Here is a 17191-nt window from a genome sequence, read left to right as displayed (position 1 = left end):
GCGATTATTTCTTGTTTCAGAGTCAAAAACTGGGCGTTGAAATTCGGCGTGGATTTATGGGAATTCGGAAGGCACTTCACTAAAATGAATCAAATACAAAACGTAAGTATATTAGACGCCGCAACTAGATATAGTGTAATATTTTCTTCTTAGTTAGGTACATACTTTTGAATGTCAAACTCAGATTGAGCCTAGAGTCATTATCTTGCACGGGGGACAGAAAGGCCCCCGGTCGTTGGACCGTAGTCAAGCGCTACGTTCCACTTCGTTTTCCCAGTATGGTGCAGCTACCAACTCTACGTACTGCCGGTGGCCAGCGGACAATCGCTTCGCCAGGCCTCTGGTCCTCGTGCCAAGGAAGCACGTTTGAAGCAGCAGTGCAAGGTAACATATGCCTCTGGTGACAAAGGGCTGTCGAGACTGAGTTAATAAAGAAGTATTTACATGTTTTTGGTGGGTTGGTACAATTGCGCTGCTGACAGTAAGGTGCTCACTCTAATTAAAAAAAAAATGATTATGATTTGACACTTATCTCATTGCATTAAACTAATTTTACGGTTTAAACTCACGTGTTTTTAATCACTCGCGCGACATCGCTACAAGTGTTAGGTGGCCGAAACCCAAACACGTCATTATTGTAGGCACAACGACAGCACAAGCAAGACCTCATAATGGTAACATTCCATTTCTAACCGCAGCTGCACTACCGGTACTGAACGCGTCGCTGTCATTGTCAATTTCCATAGTAAAATGAACAGTAATGCAGCTGTCATTGGAAATGGACTGACACCTTCAACCGATTCTTTCAGCGTGCGCAGCGTGCCATACGGGCCGGTCGTCGTGAACGCTGCTCGCACTGTTAGTGCTCGAGAAAGGAGACCTAGACTCTCCGAAACATGTCGCGCGAGTGACAAAAAACAAGTTAATTTAAACCGTAAAATTAGTTTAATGTTAGTGTACAATTATCTCAGTACATCTAGCTGAACTTGTACGGTCGACGTCAAATATATGTTTACACTTTTGCACCTTACTCCTTTGTAATAAGTCGAAAAATGTAAACATATCTTTTACATATATTCGTGCTAACGTTTTGAGGCAACTCGAACTAAACAGACAAGATCGTACTTTCAAAATTGGAATACACCAACAGTTTTCGCCGTGGCCGCGAACAAAGCGCGCTGCGCCGCACGGCCCGGCGCAAGTAGGTCGGCCCGTTGTGCCGGCGCGTCCGACCGGACCGGACCGCACAAACACGGGGCCAGTGAAATACTACCCGTGAGGTGTTAGGAAATGCCCGAGCAAGCTTTTTCACAGTGTGAATTGCGGAAGGATGCTTGTTATGGAAGAGGCACAGTTAATTAAATACTTTACTTATTTTGTAAAAAAAAATCTACCAAAAAACCGGCTAAGTGTGAGTCGGACTCGCACACGAGGGGTTCCGTACCATTATACAAAAACGGCAAAAATAATCACGTTTGTCGTATGGGAGGAAGTCCCACTTAAATATTAATACTGTTTTTAGTATTTGTTGTTATAACGGCAAGTCAGCAACAAAAATACATCATCTGTGACAATTTCAACTGCCTTGCTATCACGGTTCATGAGATACAGCCTAGTGACAGATAGACAGACAGATGGACAGCGGAGTCTTAGTAATAGGGTCCCGTTTAACCCTTTGGGTACGGTACCCTAAAAATCGAGAACAACGACATAACATTTCAAAAAAAAAAAAATATATAACTAGTTTAACATTTTTAGTAGGTACAACTAGGTAAGTAATAAATAGTACACGTGATGTGACGTGTCATTAGCAACCAGCAACAATATAATGCAGCCTTGTTACTTCAGTCGTTTTCGGTTTTACATTTGAATGTAACTTTGCGTGTTCGAATCGTCGCAGCCGCTCGCCACCGTCGAAACACGATTACAATAATTAATTGAACACCGAAAGTCGGCGATTAATCGCACCCGTAATCAAATCATCATCAATGTCACATAAAATTTATAACGTAAATTTTCAAGACGTAAAAGTTCAGTAACACATAAAGGGGGCAATAAAGGCGCGAGTTCCGTCTAGCGCCGCAACTAATGTGAGCCCACAAAGTGGCTACGTTGTGACTAGTGATGGGAAATTTGTAAAACATTTCATATATTTCACTACCTGGGAAATACATATTTCAAATGATAGTGTGATTAAGTTAAAAAAATGTTTCTAAAAAAATTTCACATTCATGAGATTTTTAACATTAATATACTTTAAGTACAAAAAAACATAAACTCGCGAGAGCAGAGTAAGATCTGAAAATTCGTCTTCCTTCACTCCTACTAAATGTTGAAAACTTTTCTGACTACAATCAGAAGCGGAAATGTCATATGAAGTCAGGCGAAAACAACTCTTGTTACATTTAGACAATGTTTCATTGAAAGCTTAACATGCTATTTAAATAGCATTAGAACTTTTAGAATGATATCTTCATCATCATCATCATCATCTCAGCCTATATACGTCCCACTGCTGGGCACAGGCCTCCTCTCGAGCGCGAGAGGGCTTGGGCTATATAGTCCCCACGCTAGCCCAATGCGGATTGGGGACTTCACATATACTCGTACCTTTGAATTTCTTCGCAGATGTATGCAGGTTTCCTCACGATGTTTTCCTTCACCGAATGATATCTTGTTATGTGCTTATTCACTTCTTAGTTTGTTATCGACTTGCAACCAGTAGTTGCATCTTGTATCTCAATATGTATGTCCAACCTAAAGGTGCAAATAACAAAACATTAACTTAAAAATTGTCTCGCTTTCTAGATGGAATTTATGTAAGTACATATAAGTTTAAATTTCTCTATAGAAACCTATAAGTTGCTCATCACTAGTAGTGACAAAGTTGGGCACGTCAAACCTCCCGTCATTCTCTTTTATTAACTTAACTCCCGTCGCGTAAACAATAATAGGGGTTGATGCTGTGGAAACTCAAGGAGGATTTCGAGTTATTATCTTAATTCGATTGCTCTTGCAATCTCTTAAATGTCTGTAATTTATTATATGATTTATCGCTTTGGGTTACCATCTTATGAGAACATTCAGAGGCGTTTATTCAATAAGTAGGTCACGTTCAGGTGCTGCCGATTCAGAAACACTTTAAAATGTCAATATGATTTTAATTTTTTTTTTGAAGTGAAACTTCTTTAGCGGCGCTGTGCACTTTTTGTGATGGGGAAAAAATGTTAAACTCGCGACAGGTCACGTGACCGACAGATTCGACAGATTGAAAATTCGTAAGACGGACACGTGACCTGATCTAAAAACTGTTACAATGTCATTGAGTTTTCAGTTCTGCCGGCACTTCGAGAGTGCAACCCGTTGTTTTCTATTTTAGTATGTAGCGAAAATGCTTCGTAGAGACAAAATGACTGCCCGATTCAAATTTTAAGATACGTCACTTAATAGGGCCGCGTGTCGTGATTAGCGCTGAATAGGAAAAGAATGCCAAAATCTAAATAAAGTGCCCAACGTAGAATATTTGATGAAAATCTTTGTAGCATTGCTACGATATAGACATGGGCTCGTAGCACGTGAGACCTCTTTTTAAATACAAGAGGCCGATTCTCCTCCCGTATTTATTTTATTTATATCATGGCTATAAATTATAGCTATGAAACTCACAATGGCAATGTCAATTTTTGGATTTCTTATCTACCTATTACCTACATACTATTTTTCCCCGTGGATTATTTTTTCTATTCGCACCTCTTCCCAAATTTCGATACGTATTAAGCTGCTACTGAGTTTAGTGAATTTAAATTTTTGAATTATAGACTCCGTAGGTGAATCCGTCTCCATTGCCCTTATGTGTTGGTGCGAGTGAAATTCACTGATACTTTTTGTCATATCACACCTTCATCATTTTATTCATCATTTGATTTATCATTTTTAAAGTAATTACACACACTACGTAAAAACTGAAAAGCGTCTTTAATGAAATGCTTATTCACAGTAAGTTGACGTATTGTAATACAAAAACGCATTTTAGAATATAGAGTGGATAACCTAACAGTGACAGCTTGTCAGATTGACAAGAGAGTTTAAAATGGAATATGCCTAGCCTCGCGGCCAATGCCAAAAAGTGCGAGTCACAGTTTATTTTTTGTAGCTCGACACGAATGGCTTTTAATATGCGGTTAGCAAACCGAGCCACACAAAGCTAAGTTTCTAATAAAGTCACGATAAAAGTTTTTTTATCCTGTCTGAATTTGCAATAACTAACTTTTATTATTAAAATAGCAATAATAAAGAAGGAATATAGAAACCATACTTATACAAAATAGGGTTCGAAAGACTACTAGGTATTCTGTTTTCATAATTGTACTATCGGCCTGATTCGAACTTTAAGATACGTGAAAAAATTGTATTGTACAAATTTTCTTCAAACCATAACGTCACTTTTGACACTGACAGTAACAAATCCGATCCATATCATAAGATACACTAGTGTAGACATGAAACTTAGCGACATTTTAAATTTAGAACTGTCGTCCATTCTGCGAGTGTGATTTCCGCCATCCATCATTCGTTCTATACGCCTCTCCCGTTATTCTGTTGCTTGAATCCAATATGTCATTAATGCGTGTGAGATTATACCTACGTTCGTATTTTATTACATTACCAATATTGTCTTTGTATTTTCCCCTAACATAAAGTCATCGTTCTAGGAAAAATACATTCAATCACAGAAACATTATTGATATATTCCGTTATTTATATAGTTATAAAACAATCTAAATTCTGCGGGAGATCGTGAGCCCTAAAGTAATATAATGTTTCGCCGAGAAACTTTCGCATCGGAACTTATTCAATATTAGCCCGCCGCCCACTACCCACTACCGATACCGCGGGGCGCATTCAAGAACCTGAAATTTGATCTCAATAATAAGGCCGTATCACGCTTGATATACGGCGCGATTCGGGAAATGAATTAGCGATTAACTAGATACGATATAGTAAAGATGTGTGATGTCCCACGGGTAAAGTTTTTTTTTTTTTTTTTATATCTAATTGTTCAAAAACATTATCTTATCCGCTATATATTATTTACCGTGAATCGCTTGAAACTGGTATTTTTCCGGATATATGGAAAAGGGCTAAAGTTACCCCAATACACAAGGCCGATGATATTAGTGTAGTAAAGAATTATAGACCGATATCTATACTTTGCACTTTTGCCAAGATCTTTGAATCCCTTATTTGTCCCTTTATTCAATGTCACTTCAAACAGTATATAACCGAACACCAACATGGTTTCGTCACTTCACGGTCAACTTCCACCAATCTTGTCTCCTTCTCTGAGTATGTCACTAAGGCTGTTGATACTAATAAGCAGATCGATGTTATCTACACTGACTTTAGTAAGGCCTTTGATCGAGTTTCTCATACGGTCTTGATTCAGAAGCTTTCTTCCTACGGCGTTACGGGTCCCCTACTAAAATGGATTGACTCATATCTCCATAACCGATCATTTTATGTAGTTATTAATGGTTTTTCGTCTCGGACTTATAATATTCCTTCCGGCGTTCCACAAGGCTCCCACCTTGGCCCTATATTATTCAATATATTTATAAATGATTTGCCCGTCCAACTTCATCACTCCATCCCGTTCATGTATGCAGACGACCTCAAATTCGCTAGAGTGGTAAATTGTCCTTCTGATGTCGTCCTTCTCCAGGCTGACATTGACAGACTTAACAAATGGTGTTCAGAAAATGGTATGTCTCTCAATGCCAAAAAATGCTCGTCTATTAGTTTTACTCGTAAAATCAATACAGTTTCTTCATCATATCATATTGCTGGCGAATGTCTTCCTAAAGTGCAAACCATACGTGACCTGGGAATTATTTTTGACACAAAACTCACGTTCGTTCCTCACATCGATGCAATAGTAAAAAAAGCTTCATGTATGTTAGGATTTGTCATAAGAAACGGAAAGGTATTTCGTAAGATACAAACCAAAAAACTTCTCTATTATAGTCTAGTACGCAGTCACTTAGAGTATGGTAGTATCGTCTGGCGACCACATTATGCAACTCATTGTCTTCGGATTGAAAGATTGCAAAAAAGATTTATGTGGCACTTGTCTCGATCGGTAGGTCTTGCGAATAGATCTTTCTCTTATAAGGATAGGTTAAAACATTTTAAAATGTTATCCCTTGAGAACCGTAGAGATCTACTGGATTTAAAATTTCTCACTAAGCTTTTAAGAAATAACATAGATTGTCCACAACTTTTGAGTAGCTTTCGATTCTCAGTGCCTAGAAGAACACCGCGTTTTGCTATCAAACCACTGTCTCGCCCTAAGCGCCGAACTGTGTTAGGGTCAAACTCCCCGGTACCACGCCTGAGCAATTTAATCAATAAATATAGCAACAGATTCGATATTCACTTTGACTCTCTGACCAAAATTAGAAATTTATTCACTAGTAATTAATATATTTAGTTTTAATTCCATATTTATCTAGTTTATTCACTTAACCAGTTGACATCATGGTTGGGCTTTGCTCCTTATTCTACAATAATAAGGTGTTTAAATGTGCCGGCTCTGTTGTTGACTTTGCTTTTTTTAATTATTTGCATGTGGTGTTTACCAGTAATTAGTTATACATTCAGCATGTTGTCATTGTTTGTATAGATGTAAGCTTCAATGTAATAACTGTTGGTGAACCTATAAATAAATAAATAAATAAATAAAGGTACCTTATAGCACTTGGCGCTTACGCTATTATTAACGCCGCTCCAATATTATTGCGGCGTTATGCGACGTAAGCGCTGGCCGCCATTATGGTACCCTTTTCCGTGGAACGTCATATAACTTCACTATTTCACACCTAGTGAATATCTAATTCATTTCCCGAATCGCGGTGCCAGCCGCCATAAGGGACCTTTTGCAGTGGAACGTCACATATCTTTACAATTTAATATCTAGTGAGTCTCTAATTCATTTCCCGAATCGAGCCGATAGTAATGTGTAAAGTAATGGTAACACGGTTCTAGCTCGCTGTGTAGCACGAGCGTGCATACACCGGTTTTATTATGTTACAGTGTACTGTAGTTGCCATCAGATAAATATTGGCAAGGTGCGAAGTCGGTGGAGCGATAAGTGACGCTGATTGTCACAAAGAACCTAGCTAATATCGGAGTGGCCAAGTTGCCCAAAAGTAACTGAACGCGTCTCTATTGTCAAGACGTTAGAGTGCGTATTCAGATATTTATTACTTCAGCAACTTGGCGAAAGTGATATTTCTGGTTGAAATAATAATAATACTGTCGACAGCTGACAGATCATATCCATAATAAAGCCACATCAAATTCATACCTTGTTATTATAATCGGAATAAGCTTCGAGGTATTCGTTTCATTAATGCTTACCTATTTGGTTAGGTGCTATAAGTAGGTACATTAATATCTGTATCTATATTAATTGGTAAGCGCAACTGCCCTTTAAAAATGCGATCGGAATATTGACAAGTTTTACGCAACTTTTACGGAATATTGAAGAGTTTTAATACTTTAATAGTATGTGTATGTCGTAGCTAGTTGCAAACATAATTTACGAGTACTAGCTTACTCTCGTTGCCTTGGCCTAGTTGCGCACAAAGACGCGTCCTAGGCACTCCGGCCTTCATGCTAGCACAGAAGAGAACAGAATTAGGTTAAACTCGGTGCGTCCAGCGCTAGCGGCGCATCCGGCCGCACAAAACACCGCAGCCTCCTCCCGTCTAACTTCTCAAACGAACCTTCGTTAATGTATTTCAATTGAAAAGTATTTGAGTGTGCATACCTATTAGGATATTCAATCAGCGACTCTTTAGAATGTAATACGTCTAAACGAAATGCAATAACAAAGTTTCTGAGAAGTTATTTGGATCGAACGTAAAAAAATGTATATACAACATAGTTATAAACGGTAACTAGTGTTAAGTTAATTGATTCAAATAAAGATATATATTTGAATGAAACGGGAGAGTTTTAATTTAAACCAAGAGAAACTTTTTGTACTTTTATGGTTGCTTAGTTCATAAATGACATTTATTTGAAGGTGTAGAATTAGTTGACTTGTGTGTCCCAATTTTTGTATGCTGCCTGTTGAATGTTATGAGATTTTTTATTCTTTTAGTAATTCAATATTACACGTTATTTTAGCAATTCTCATACGAATTAATGACACTCTTTGGCTGCACCCGTTGTTTCCGAATTAAAAAAACCCCTTATTTAATTAAATAATGCTAGATAATTTTGTTTTGATGTGTGTGTTTTGGTTGTCAAGCAGACCCCAGGCTTCAAAATGCCGGGATAACGCGATGAAGAAGATATAGATAATTTTGGTATAGGTTAAATTATTATAAAAGCAAAGAAAAGATGAAACGCAATAAGATTAAAGATAGTAAAACGGTCCGGAGCGCGCTCAATCTCTGTGCAGAATCCAACAATATGAAATTCCAAGGAGCCGCCCGCGAGCGAGCGCCTTCGGATACTTTAATTTCATTAGTAACACATTTTTAATTAATGCCTTGGGTATTAAAAGTTGGGCGTTTCGGAGGTGCTGGAGTGAATTTCTTAATTGTCGAGGATGACACTTTAAGACGTAGGTACTTTTACTTTAGCGAGACCGAGACTATTCATCTATTTGGTGAAAATTGCAAGTTAATTTTTCCCCCTTGGACCTATTGCCAAAGTATCTTTGGGAATCGATAAGGTTGGATCTACGTAGACAAATTATGCTCACTAATATAGTATATTATACCTAATAGTTATGTTCATTAAACAATGTAGTAGTAGAAGTGGTTTCGTCTTGTTGATTTTGAAATTTATCAAGGAATAACGCAGCTACATCGATTTTTTCCTTCATAAGCCGCTACATTAACAAACCGTCAATCAAAAAGCAATCATGAATTCAAGATAAAAATATTTCAGGTTTATTTAGGTCAGTGGGTATTCCGATTTGTAACGACCAAAAGCATAATAGAAAATATCAAACAATAATAGCTGGTACAGATAGAAATATAAAGGGAAAGTTTCGATGAACTCACCGCAACCTGGCGGCATCAAAGGTCGAGCGGTCCTATCCCTCCGAGCCCCACTTCAAACAGCCCGCAAGTATGGTTTATCGATCGAGGAATCAAAGCGAGTCATCCGTAATGCGTCGCGGCAGGTGCAAATGCAAACTGTTGCCGCCGACTTGACTGTTACCGGCGAATGGACTTTCAAATGACGCTAAAAGCTTGAGCAAATCGTTCCATGCGGATTTGTATTTGCTTTTGTATACCTAATGTATAAATTCTTATAGTGTGCATTCATGTTTAGACGACAACGGTTTCATTCACTTGAATTTTTAGTCGTTATCGGCGACATGTTTCGGGCCCTTCGGGGGTCCTGCGTGCGTGAATTTATGTTTAGAATTAGTGTTCAATTATATTATATGTAGATTATGGGCCCGATTCAGATTTGGAAATAGACATCTATTAGATATCTTTTAGACATCACCAAGATACGATAACGATATGTTTAAGATCTAAGAAATTTGACATTTGCGCGATTCTGGAGATACTCTTGAACGATTTCCACAGGATATGACTTAGAAATCCAATTCACATCTAATAGATATCTTACTCTCGGCTCGATTCGGAAAATGAATTTGATTTCTGCTAGACTTCAACAAGTTACGATATGGATAATTTAAAGATAGATATGTCAAATTTGACGTTCCCGCGATTCTGGAGGTCCTCTTGAACGATTTCGACAAGTTATTACTTAGATATCCAAGTCATATCTAGTCGATATCTAATGTAGATCTAGTTGATCTCTAGATCGTCTCTAGATCTTGTGATTATCTCGAAATCCGAATACAGGCATCTATCTAACGTAAAAGTGACATTGGTTGCCCGAATTGCGCTGCAAAAGAACTAGTTGATATCTAATCTATAACGTATCTAGAATGGATCTAGTATGTGTCGTCTCTTGTGAATATCTTGAAGTTCGAATACGGCAGTTTGACGTATCATATCATAACGTACGCTTTCATTGTCAAGCAAGTTCGTTTCTCAAAAGTGAATACCTATGAAATTAAAAAAAAATGTAGTTTGAATTTAAAACTAGCGCCCAGCAGTATTTTGTCAAAAGACTGGGAAGTAGAATAGTAGCAATCAGCCAAGAAAGTGGTCTACCACTTTTCGACTCTATCATCTGATTGATAGAGTCGAAAAGTAGTAGACCACTTTCTTGGCTGACCGTACCTAAGAGTAATTATCGTTAGTTGGTAAGTTGTTTGAAGCATAACTAGATAGAATTTAGGGAATGAAAATCAGTTTTTAACTATTTGAAATTTCGGTTAATACCCGGTTACATACCAATTTCCATACAATTAAAAACCGGTTTACATTACCTAATAGAATTAGACCCTGTTATTTATTTTGTCTCTCGCCATCCTTTTCCCCAAATACCTACCGAATATCGCCACGGAATTGTTTATATGAATCTTTTTATGCAAATGCAAGGCACTGGTATATGCGCGGCCATAATACAAGCAGTATTCAACCGGAAGTTTTGTACAAATATCCTTTGACATCGCATTTCCGAGGCGGTCCGGGCGGGTGTCCGAGCTACCCTTTTCCGTGCATATTTTTTGCGAGTAAATGGAGTTCCCTTGTGCGGAGAGCGGGCACAAATGCGGCTCGAGTGGCAAATCCTGTCCGGCGCCGACAAGAAACAGCGCGTATACGCAAACGCAGGCCTTGTTTATTCCAACTCCTATTTTAACTAAGTACCTACCCAACTGTAGCTATAACTTTCGTAATATTTTGGCCGGGATCCCCTTGTTTGACATAATTATTGAAAGTCATAATCATAAATGTCATAATGTAATGATTGTCAGATTATCATGAGCAATGATCGTACATTTTCCAGCATTTTGGGTGCCGCAGAGTGGTGTTAACGAAATTGGTAAAGATAATTTCAACTGAAATGGTAAATTAAGGTTAATATTAACGTAATTAACGCTAATTAATCACTAGGCTTGAAATTATTTATACCAATTCCATTAACACCACTCCGCTGCACCAAAAATGCTGGAAAATGTACGACGTCTGATCATAAGTCATTTTCAGGATTTTCGTAAGGTTATCTTATAGATAGGTTAGGTTAGGTAACATTTGTTTTTTTGCAATTCTGAAAAGTTACGCTTTACTGAGAAAAACCAAATTATGACTAACTATAATGCGTACAAACAATACATTATGACTTGAAAAATTATGGGAAACAATAGCCCATATTGGCCCTATTTTTGCAATTTCTTACATATACCGGCAAAGTAATTAAATAAGGGCATATTTGTGAACAGGTTTAATCTTGTGAGGGTGGTGTTGACGTACAAAGCGGATTAAATTAACAGCCTTAATTGAATTTAGGTTCGTTGTTAGCCGATGTGTCCCCGCGCGGCCGCGACCGGCGCCCCGGGCGCGTGTTATGCAACGACCAGCCGCTGGCAGCCCCCGCCTCGCTTCACTACGATTACTCCACGCCGATACCAATATATTTTCTAAACCACCCACATAAAGATTTTCTTATACGTTTAATATTACCTTACGGCGCGATTCGGGAAATGAATTAGAGATGCACTAGATAAGATATAGTAAAGATATGTGACGTTCCACGGCGAAAGGTACCATTACCCCGACTGAATATTGGAGCAGCGTTAATAATAAGCGTAAGCGCCAGCTGCTATAAGGTACCTTTTGCCGTGGAACGTCACATATCTTTACTATTTCATATCTAGTGAATGTCTAACGGCGCGATATCTTAAAGTTCGAATCGCGCCGTAAGTATCTTCGCTTTCCGAGATTTATTAATCAAAGTTTGCTTTGGAAAAGTCCATTAATTCAGTAATAAAGGTTATAAGTATTTCTTGGGTAAATACCTACTTCAGTTAGACGTAATGTCTATTAAACGGTCTACCTCGCACTGATGTTAGCTACTTAGTTAATTAAGTAGCTAACATCAGTGCGAGGTAGACCGGTAGTGCGTTTTTAATTCCAATCACGCTCTTACATGCATATATTTCATTTTTAAATAATATTTATCTCCAAAACTGAGCGGCTGAGAAAACTAGGTAAACTAGGTATTTTTTTAATAACATATAATATAAATAACATATAATGCAGATGGGAGAGATCTAACAAAGTGCAAAAATCCGGACGCAAAAAACTTAAATTATCTTTTTTTTTAATAATTTTTTTAGAAAAGTATGGTACATTTAAAACTTATATTAGGTTCGCCAAACTCACTTTTAACGGCGACACTACATTTAACGGCGACTTACGTTTAACGGCGACTTACGTTTAACGGCGATCAATCTAGCATCAGTTCCAAACTAAAGATAACACAACATAGTAATGTAATAAAAAACAAGACTTTCTTACAGAATTTAACTTACATCACTTTATCAATAAGGGTCAAGCCAGTATAGAGTGGCCTATCGATTAACCCGGGTCTAGGGCGGGTCTGAAGTGTCGTTCATTCAGAACAATGTACCCAATATGCCGGAGTGGGCTCAGGGCCCGATTCGGATATCTTTTAGACATCACCAAGATACAATAACGATATGTTTAAGATCTAAACTGTCAAATTTGACATTTGCGCGATTCTGGAGATACTCTTGAACGATTTCTACAGGATATGACTTAGAGATCCAATTCACATCTAATAGATATCTTACTTTATCTAACGTAAAAGTGACATTGGTTGCCCGAATTGCGCTGCAAAAGAGAACTAGTCGATATCTAAACTATAACGTATCTAGAATGGATCTAGTACGTGTCGTCTCTTGTGAATATCTTGAAGTTCGAATACGGCAGTCAGGGCCCGGCGTCTCTTCGCCTTGGCGTCGCTATTTTTCACCCGCGGTCGAAGGTGCCCTTAAAGCGAACTTTATTGAGTGGACGGCAGCTGTTTTGCCGTGAAATGTTTCCGGGCCCTACTATAATTTTATTTTCATATCCGGTAATTTCTTTCGGCCCGAAGTTTACTGATTATTGCAGATTGGTCGTGAACGACTCTTACAATTTTTTTCGAAAGAAAGGAAGGCGTAGTCATTCTATACTTGCGTATTGTACAGTCAAGGAATTTAAATTCCGACCCATTTCGTACTTTGTCACAGTGACAATCAGTATGAAAGCCGCTAGAGACCTCATACGGTTGTCACTGTGACAAAGTACGAAATGGGTCGGAATTTAAATTCCTTGACTGTACCATACGGTATATATGCACAAGCGCGATGCACCATTATTGTAATGAAGCTGGTGTAATTTCAGATTTCTGAACACATCTCTATATATAGTCTGTATCTTTAGGTATTTAAATAAAAGTAAACATAATCTACCCTCAAATGGCTCCTTAAGCCAGTTGAGGGTAGATGAATACATTATACGATCAAATAATGTAGGTTAAAGTCAGGTCGTTCAGTGACAGATCCAGGCGGATTTGTATTTGGTTGGTTAACCAATAAATATTATACCTACCCTAAAATGTACAAATTATTTGTTTACTTTGATTTAAATACAGAGTATAGTTCGAGTCAGGCTGAACAAAGCGTAAGCATTAGACGCATTTAAACACACCCACATGATTACGGAACAGTTAAGTTGAAATACATGCACGCAATCCCCAAAAAAAGGATGAAATATTTTATTATCGTTGCTAAGTATATCTCGTTAGATTTGATATCACAACAAAAGCAGCGCGGGGCACAATCCAGAATTCAATAACAACGAAGCACGGAGCGGGCGCCTCTGGCGAATAACACAAAATAATAATTTGGCAGGCAGCATCCGCCAAATTCTGGACGTGTTCGTTCCATTTTTAAATTTGACAAGTCTCGGCCGCATCGCGGCTCCATGTTCGCGCAGATTACATAAATGATGACATAGCAGATACACCATGATCTTAAAACGAAACAGAAATTTTCATTGATATCGTTTTAACAACAATAATAACTTTGTGTTGTTAACGAAGACCGAGTAAATTCTGAGCATAAAACTATTTTCTCTCCATCTTCTAGTTCAGTTACCTACTGGTCTTCGTAAGATGTAATAAATATACATTTTCATTATATCAATATTTAAAAAATATTGATAGCAAGCATTACCTACAATCACCGTGAGGTAAATGGGATAAACCTACTCTTAAAAGCGATTGCGTCGTAACAATTATGTAGAGAATACAATAAGAATAAAAATATGTAGATATTCCTGATATTAATAATTCACATATAGGCAAAAAATATAATAATTATGAGTTCATCGCGAAATGAACCCGATTAGCATAATGCCAGCGTAAAAGCTGGCGCTCGTCTTCCGTAGGGTTCATTCGGTAGAATAAGATTAATTTTCAGGGTTCCGTACCCAAAGGGTAATAACGGGACCTCATTACTAAGACTCTGCTGTCCGCCTGTCCTACTGTCCCTCCGTCCATCTGTCTTTCTGTCATCAGGCTGTAACTCAAAAACCGTGATAGCGAGGCAGTTTAAATTTTCACAGATGATGTATTTCTGTTGCCGCTATAACAACAACAACAACAAATACAAAATAAAATAAATATTTAAGTGGGACTCCCATACAGCAAACGTGATTTCTTTTGTGGCGTTTTTTGCGTAATAGAACCCTTCGTGCGCGAGTCCGGCTCGCACTGGACCAGTCTTGTAATTAGTGGCATAACTCTGCACTATTATTTAATCCGCGACGCCGGGCCCAATAACTCAGCGCGTAATGTAGCGCGATGCGACACGATTGTTGTCATTTTCGCAAATTATGCGAACGCTACAAGCCTGCCAATGTTTATCTGTGCTCGTGGAAGCGATAAATAACGCGTGCCTGCTCTACGCAGATATTACGGGGCCTAGTCTATTTGCTCTGAAATATTATTGTGATGCTCGCTGCGATAATGAACATGCAATATTATCGCCAGCGACTTTGTGCGTGTTTATTGCTAAATCTGTAGCGCGTTTCTCCGAGTCTTGCTTATTGGAGTGAATAAATGTCACCAGATATAATTCTCAACTACGAGTAGACTCCGGTTTGAAGTAATCATTCAACGCAAGATTGTCATCTGTTAGGCTAGATTCGGGAAATGAATTAGAGACTCACTAGATATGAAATAGTAAAGATATGTGACGTTCCACTGCAAAGGGTACCTTATGGCGGCTGGCACCGCGATTCGGGAAATGAATTAGAGATTCACTAGATATGAAATAGTGAAGATATGACGTTCAACGAAAAAACCGGGCAAGTACGAGTCGGACTCGCGCACGAAGGGTTCCGTACCATAATGCAAAAAAAAAAACAAAAGAAAAAGCAAAAAAAAACGGTCACCCATCCAAGTACTGACCCCTCCCGACGTTGCTTAACTTTGGTCAAAAATCACGTTTGTTGTATGGGAGCCCCATTTAAATCTTTATTTTATTCTGTTTTTAGTATTTGTTGTTATAGCGGCAACAGAAATACATCATCTGTGAAAATTTCAGCTGTCTAGCTATCACGGTTCGTGAGATACAGCCTGGTGACAGACGGACGGACGGACGGACGGACGGACGGACGGACGGACAGCGAAGTCTTAGTAATAGGGTCCCGTTTTACCCTTTGGGTACGGAACCCTAAAAAGATACCTAATGGCGGCCGGCGCTTACGTCGCATAGGGCCGCAATTATATTGGAGCGGCGTTAATAATAGCGTAAGCACCAACCGGCATAAGGTACTTTTTCTCGTAGGACGTCACATACCTTTACTATATCGTATCTAGTTAATCTCTAATTCATTTCCCGAATCGCACCGATTGTTTCTTGTGTATTTGTCTAATGAAGTCACTGTATACATATAGAACTTAAGTAGGTACCAATGAATAACGTCTTCTAATACCTACTTAATAGTTTAGAGCTAAATCATTCACCGGTGTGTAAGAAAGTCCTCAAATATGCATTTATTAATCATGGTTAATTTGTGTCGGCCTTGTGTATATAAAAATCTGTACAACTGCCGTATTCGAACTTCAAGATATTCACAAAAGACGACACGTACTAGATGCATTCTAGATACGTCATAGTTTATATATCAACTAGTTCTCTTTTGCAGCGCAATTCGGGCAACTAATGTCACTTTTACGTTAGATAGAGTAAGATATCTATTAGACGTGAATTGGATCTCTAAGTCATATCCTGTGGAAATCGTTCAAGAGTATCTCCAGATTCACGCAAATGTCAAATTTGACAGGTTAGATCTTAAACATATTGGTGATGTCTAAAAAATGTCTAATAGATATCTATTTCATAATCCGAATCGGGCCCCAAGGGCACACAATATAAGCGCCTACACTACACACACAACTTTTTAATTCCACTCATAATGTAATCTCGTAGTGCTACGGCCTACGACGTAGCGGGTATGTCGTGTTATGTTAGGCCGTGAGGCGTATTATGATTTAATAAATACGTAACGTATTATACGTTATACCGGGTGTGGCCTGTAACACGAGCAAATACTTAAAACATAGTTTGTACTCCTCAAACGGTGACACTTTTGTTCAACAACTTTTAAAATTTATGAAGTATTTAGACCTTTTATTTTTCATACAAAATAAACATTATATTCAATGGACGCCATCGCCACGCCATATCATTGTGATTGACGTTGCTTGTCACGCCTTAAACGTAACAAAATTCGCGATACATTACGTCTTAGAATAAAGTTTAAAGTGTATTAAAAATCAAACCACAAGTTATTTTTAAAAGTCGCTGAACAAATGTTGGTCAGTATGAGGAGTACAGCCTACAGTTAAATTTTTTTCTCATATTATAGGCCACTCCCGGTAAATGTAATCTAGATTTATTATGGATATGATCTGTCTGAATCAAAAGTGGCATTTCTTCAATCAAAAATATCACTTATTGGTTGACTGGTAGAGAATGCCTTAAGGCATTAAGTCCGCCATTTTTGTATCTTCATGTATTGTGGAATTAAGATTAAATAAATAATAAATGCATAAATGCAGATCAACTTCATGACCATATTACATGCATGATGATTATATTCCAATCAGAATACGCCTCCTGAGGCCTATTCCGATATTTTCGGCTCGATTCGGGAAATGAATTAGATCT

General features: G+C 38.2%; 1 protein-coding gene across 3 annotated transcripts in view; it reads left to right on the top strand.

Moving 5' to 3' along the window:
- The window catches only part of LOC134680276 (voltage-dependent calcium channel subunit alpha-2/delta-3), a 123751-nt gene that overhangs the window by 33090 nt on the left and 73470 nt on the right, over positions 1 to 17191 (top strand). For all 3 annotated transcript variants that reach the window (XM_063539372.1, XM_063539373.1, XM_063539374.1), the window contains exon 2: positions 21 to 102. In XM_063539372.1, coding sequence (XP_063395442.1) covers positions 21 to 102 — 82 coding nt within the window. The remainder of the gene's footprint in view (positions 1 to 20; positions 103 to 17191) is intronic.

This window comes from Cydia fagiglandana, chromosome 3 (genome assembly GCF_963556715.1).
Source record: "Cydia fagiglandana chromosome 3, ilCydFagi1.1, whole genome shotgun sequence".
Taxonomy (NCBI): Eukaryota; Metazoa; Arthropoda; class Insecta; order Lepidoptera; family Tortricidae; genus Cydia; species Cydia fagiglandana.
This window is presented reverse-complemented; position numbering and strand designations above follow the sequence as displayed.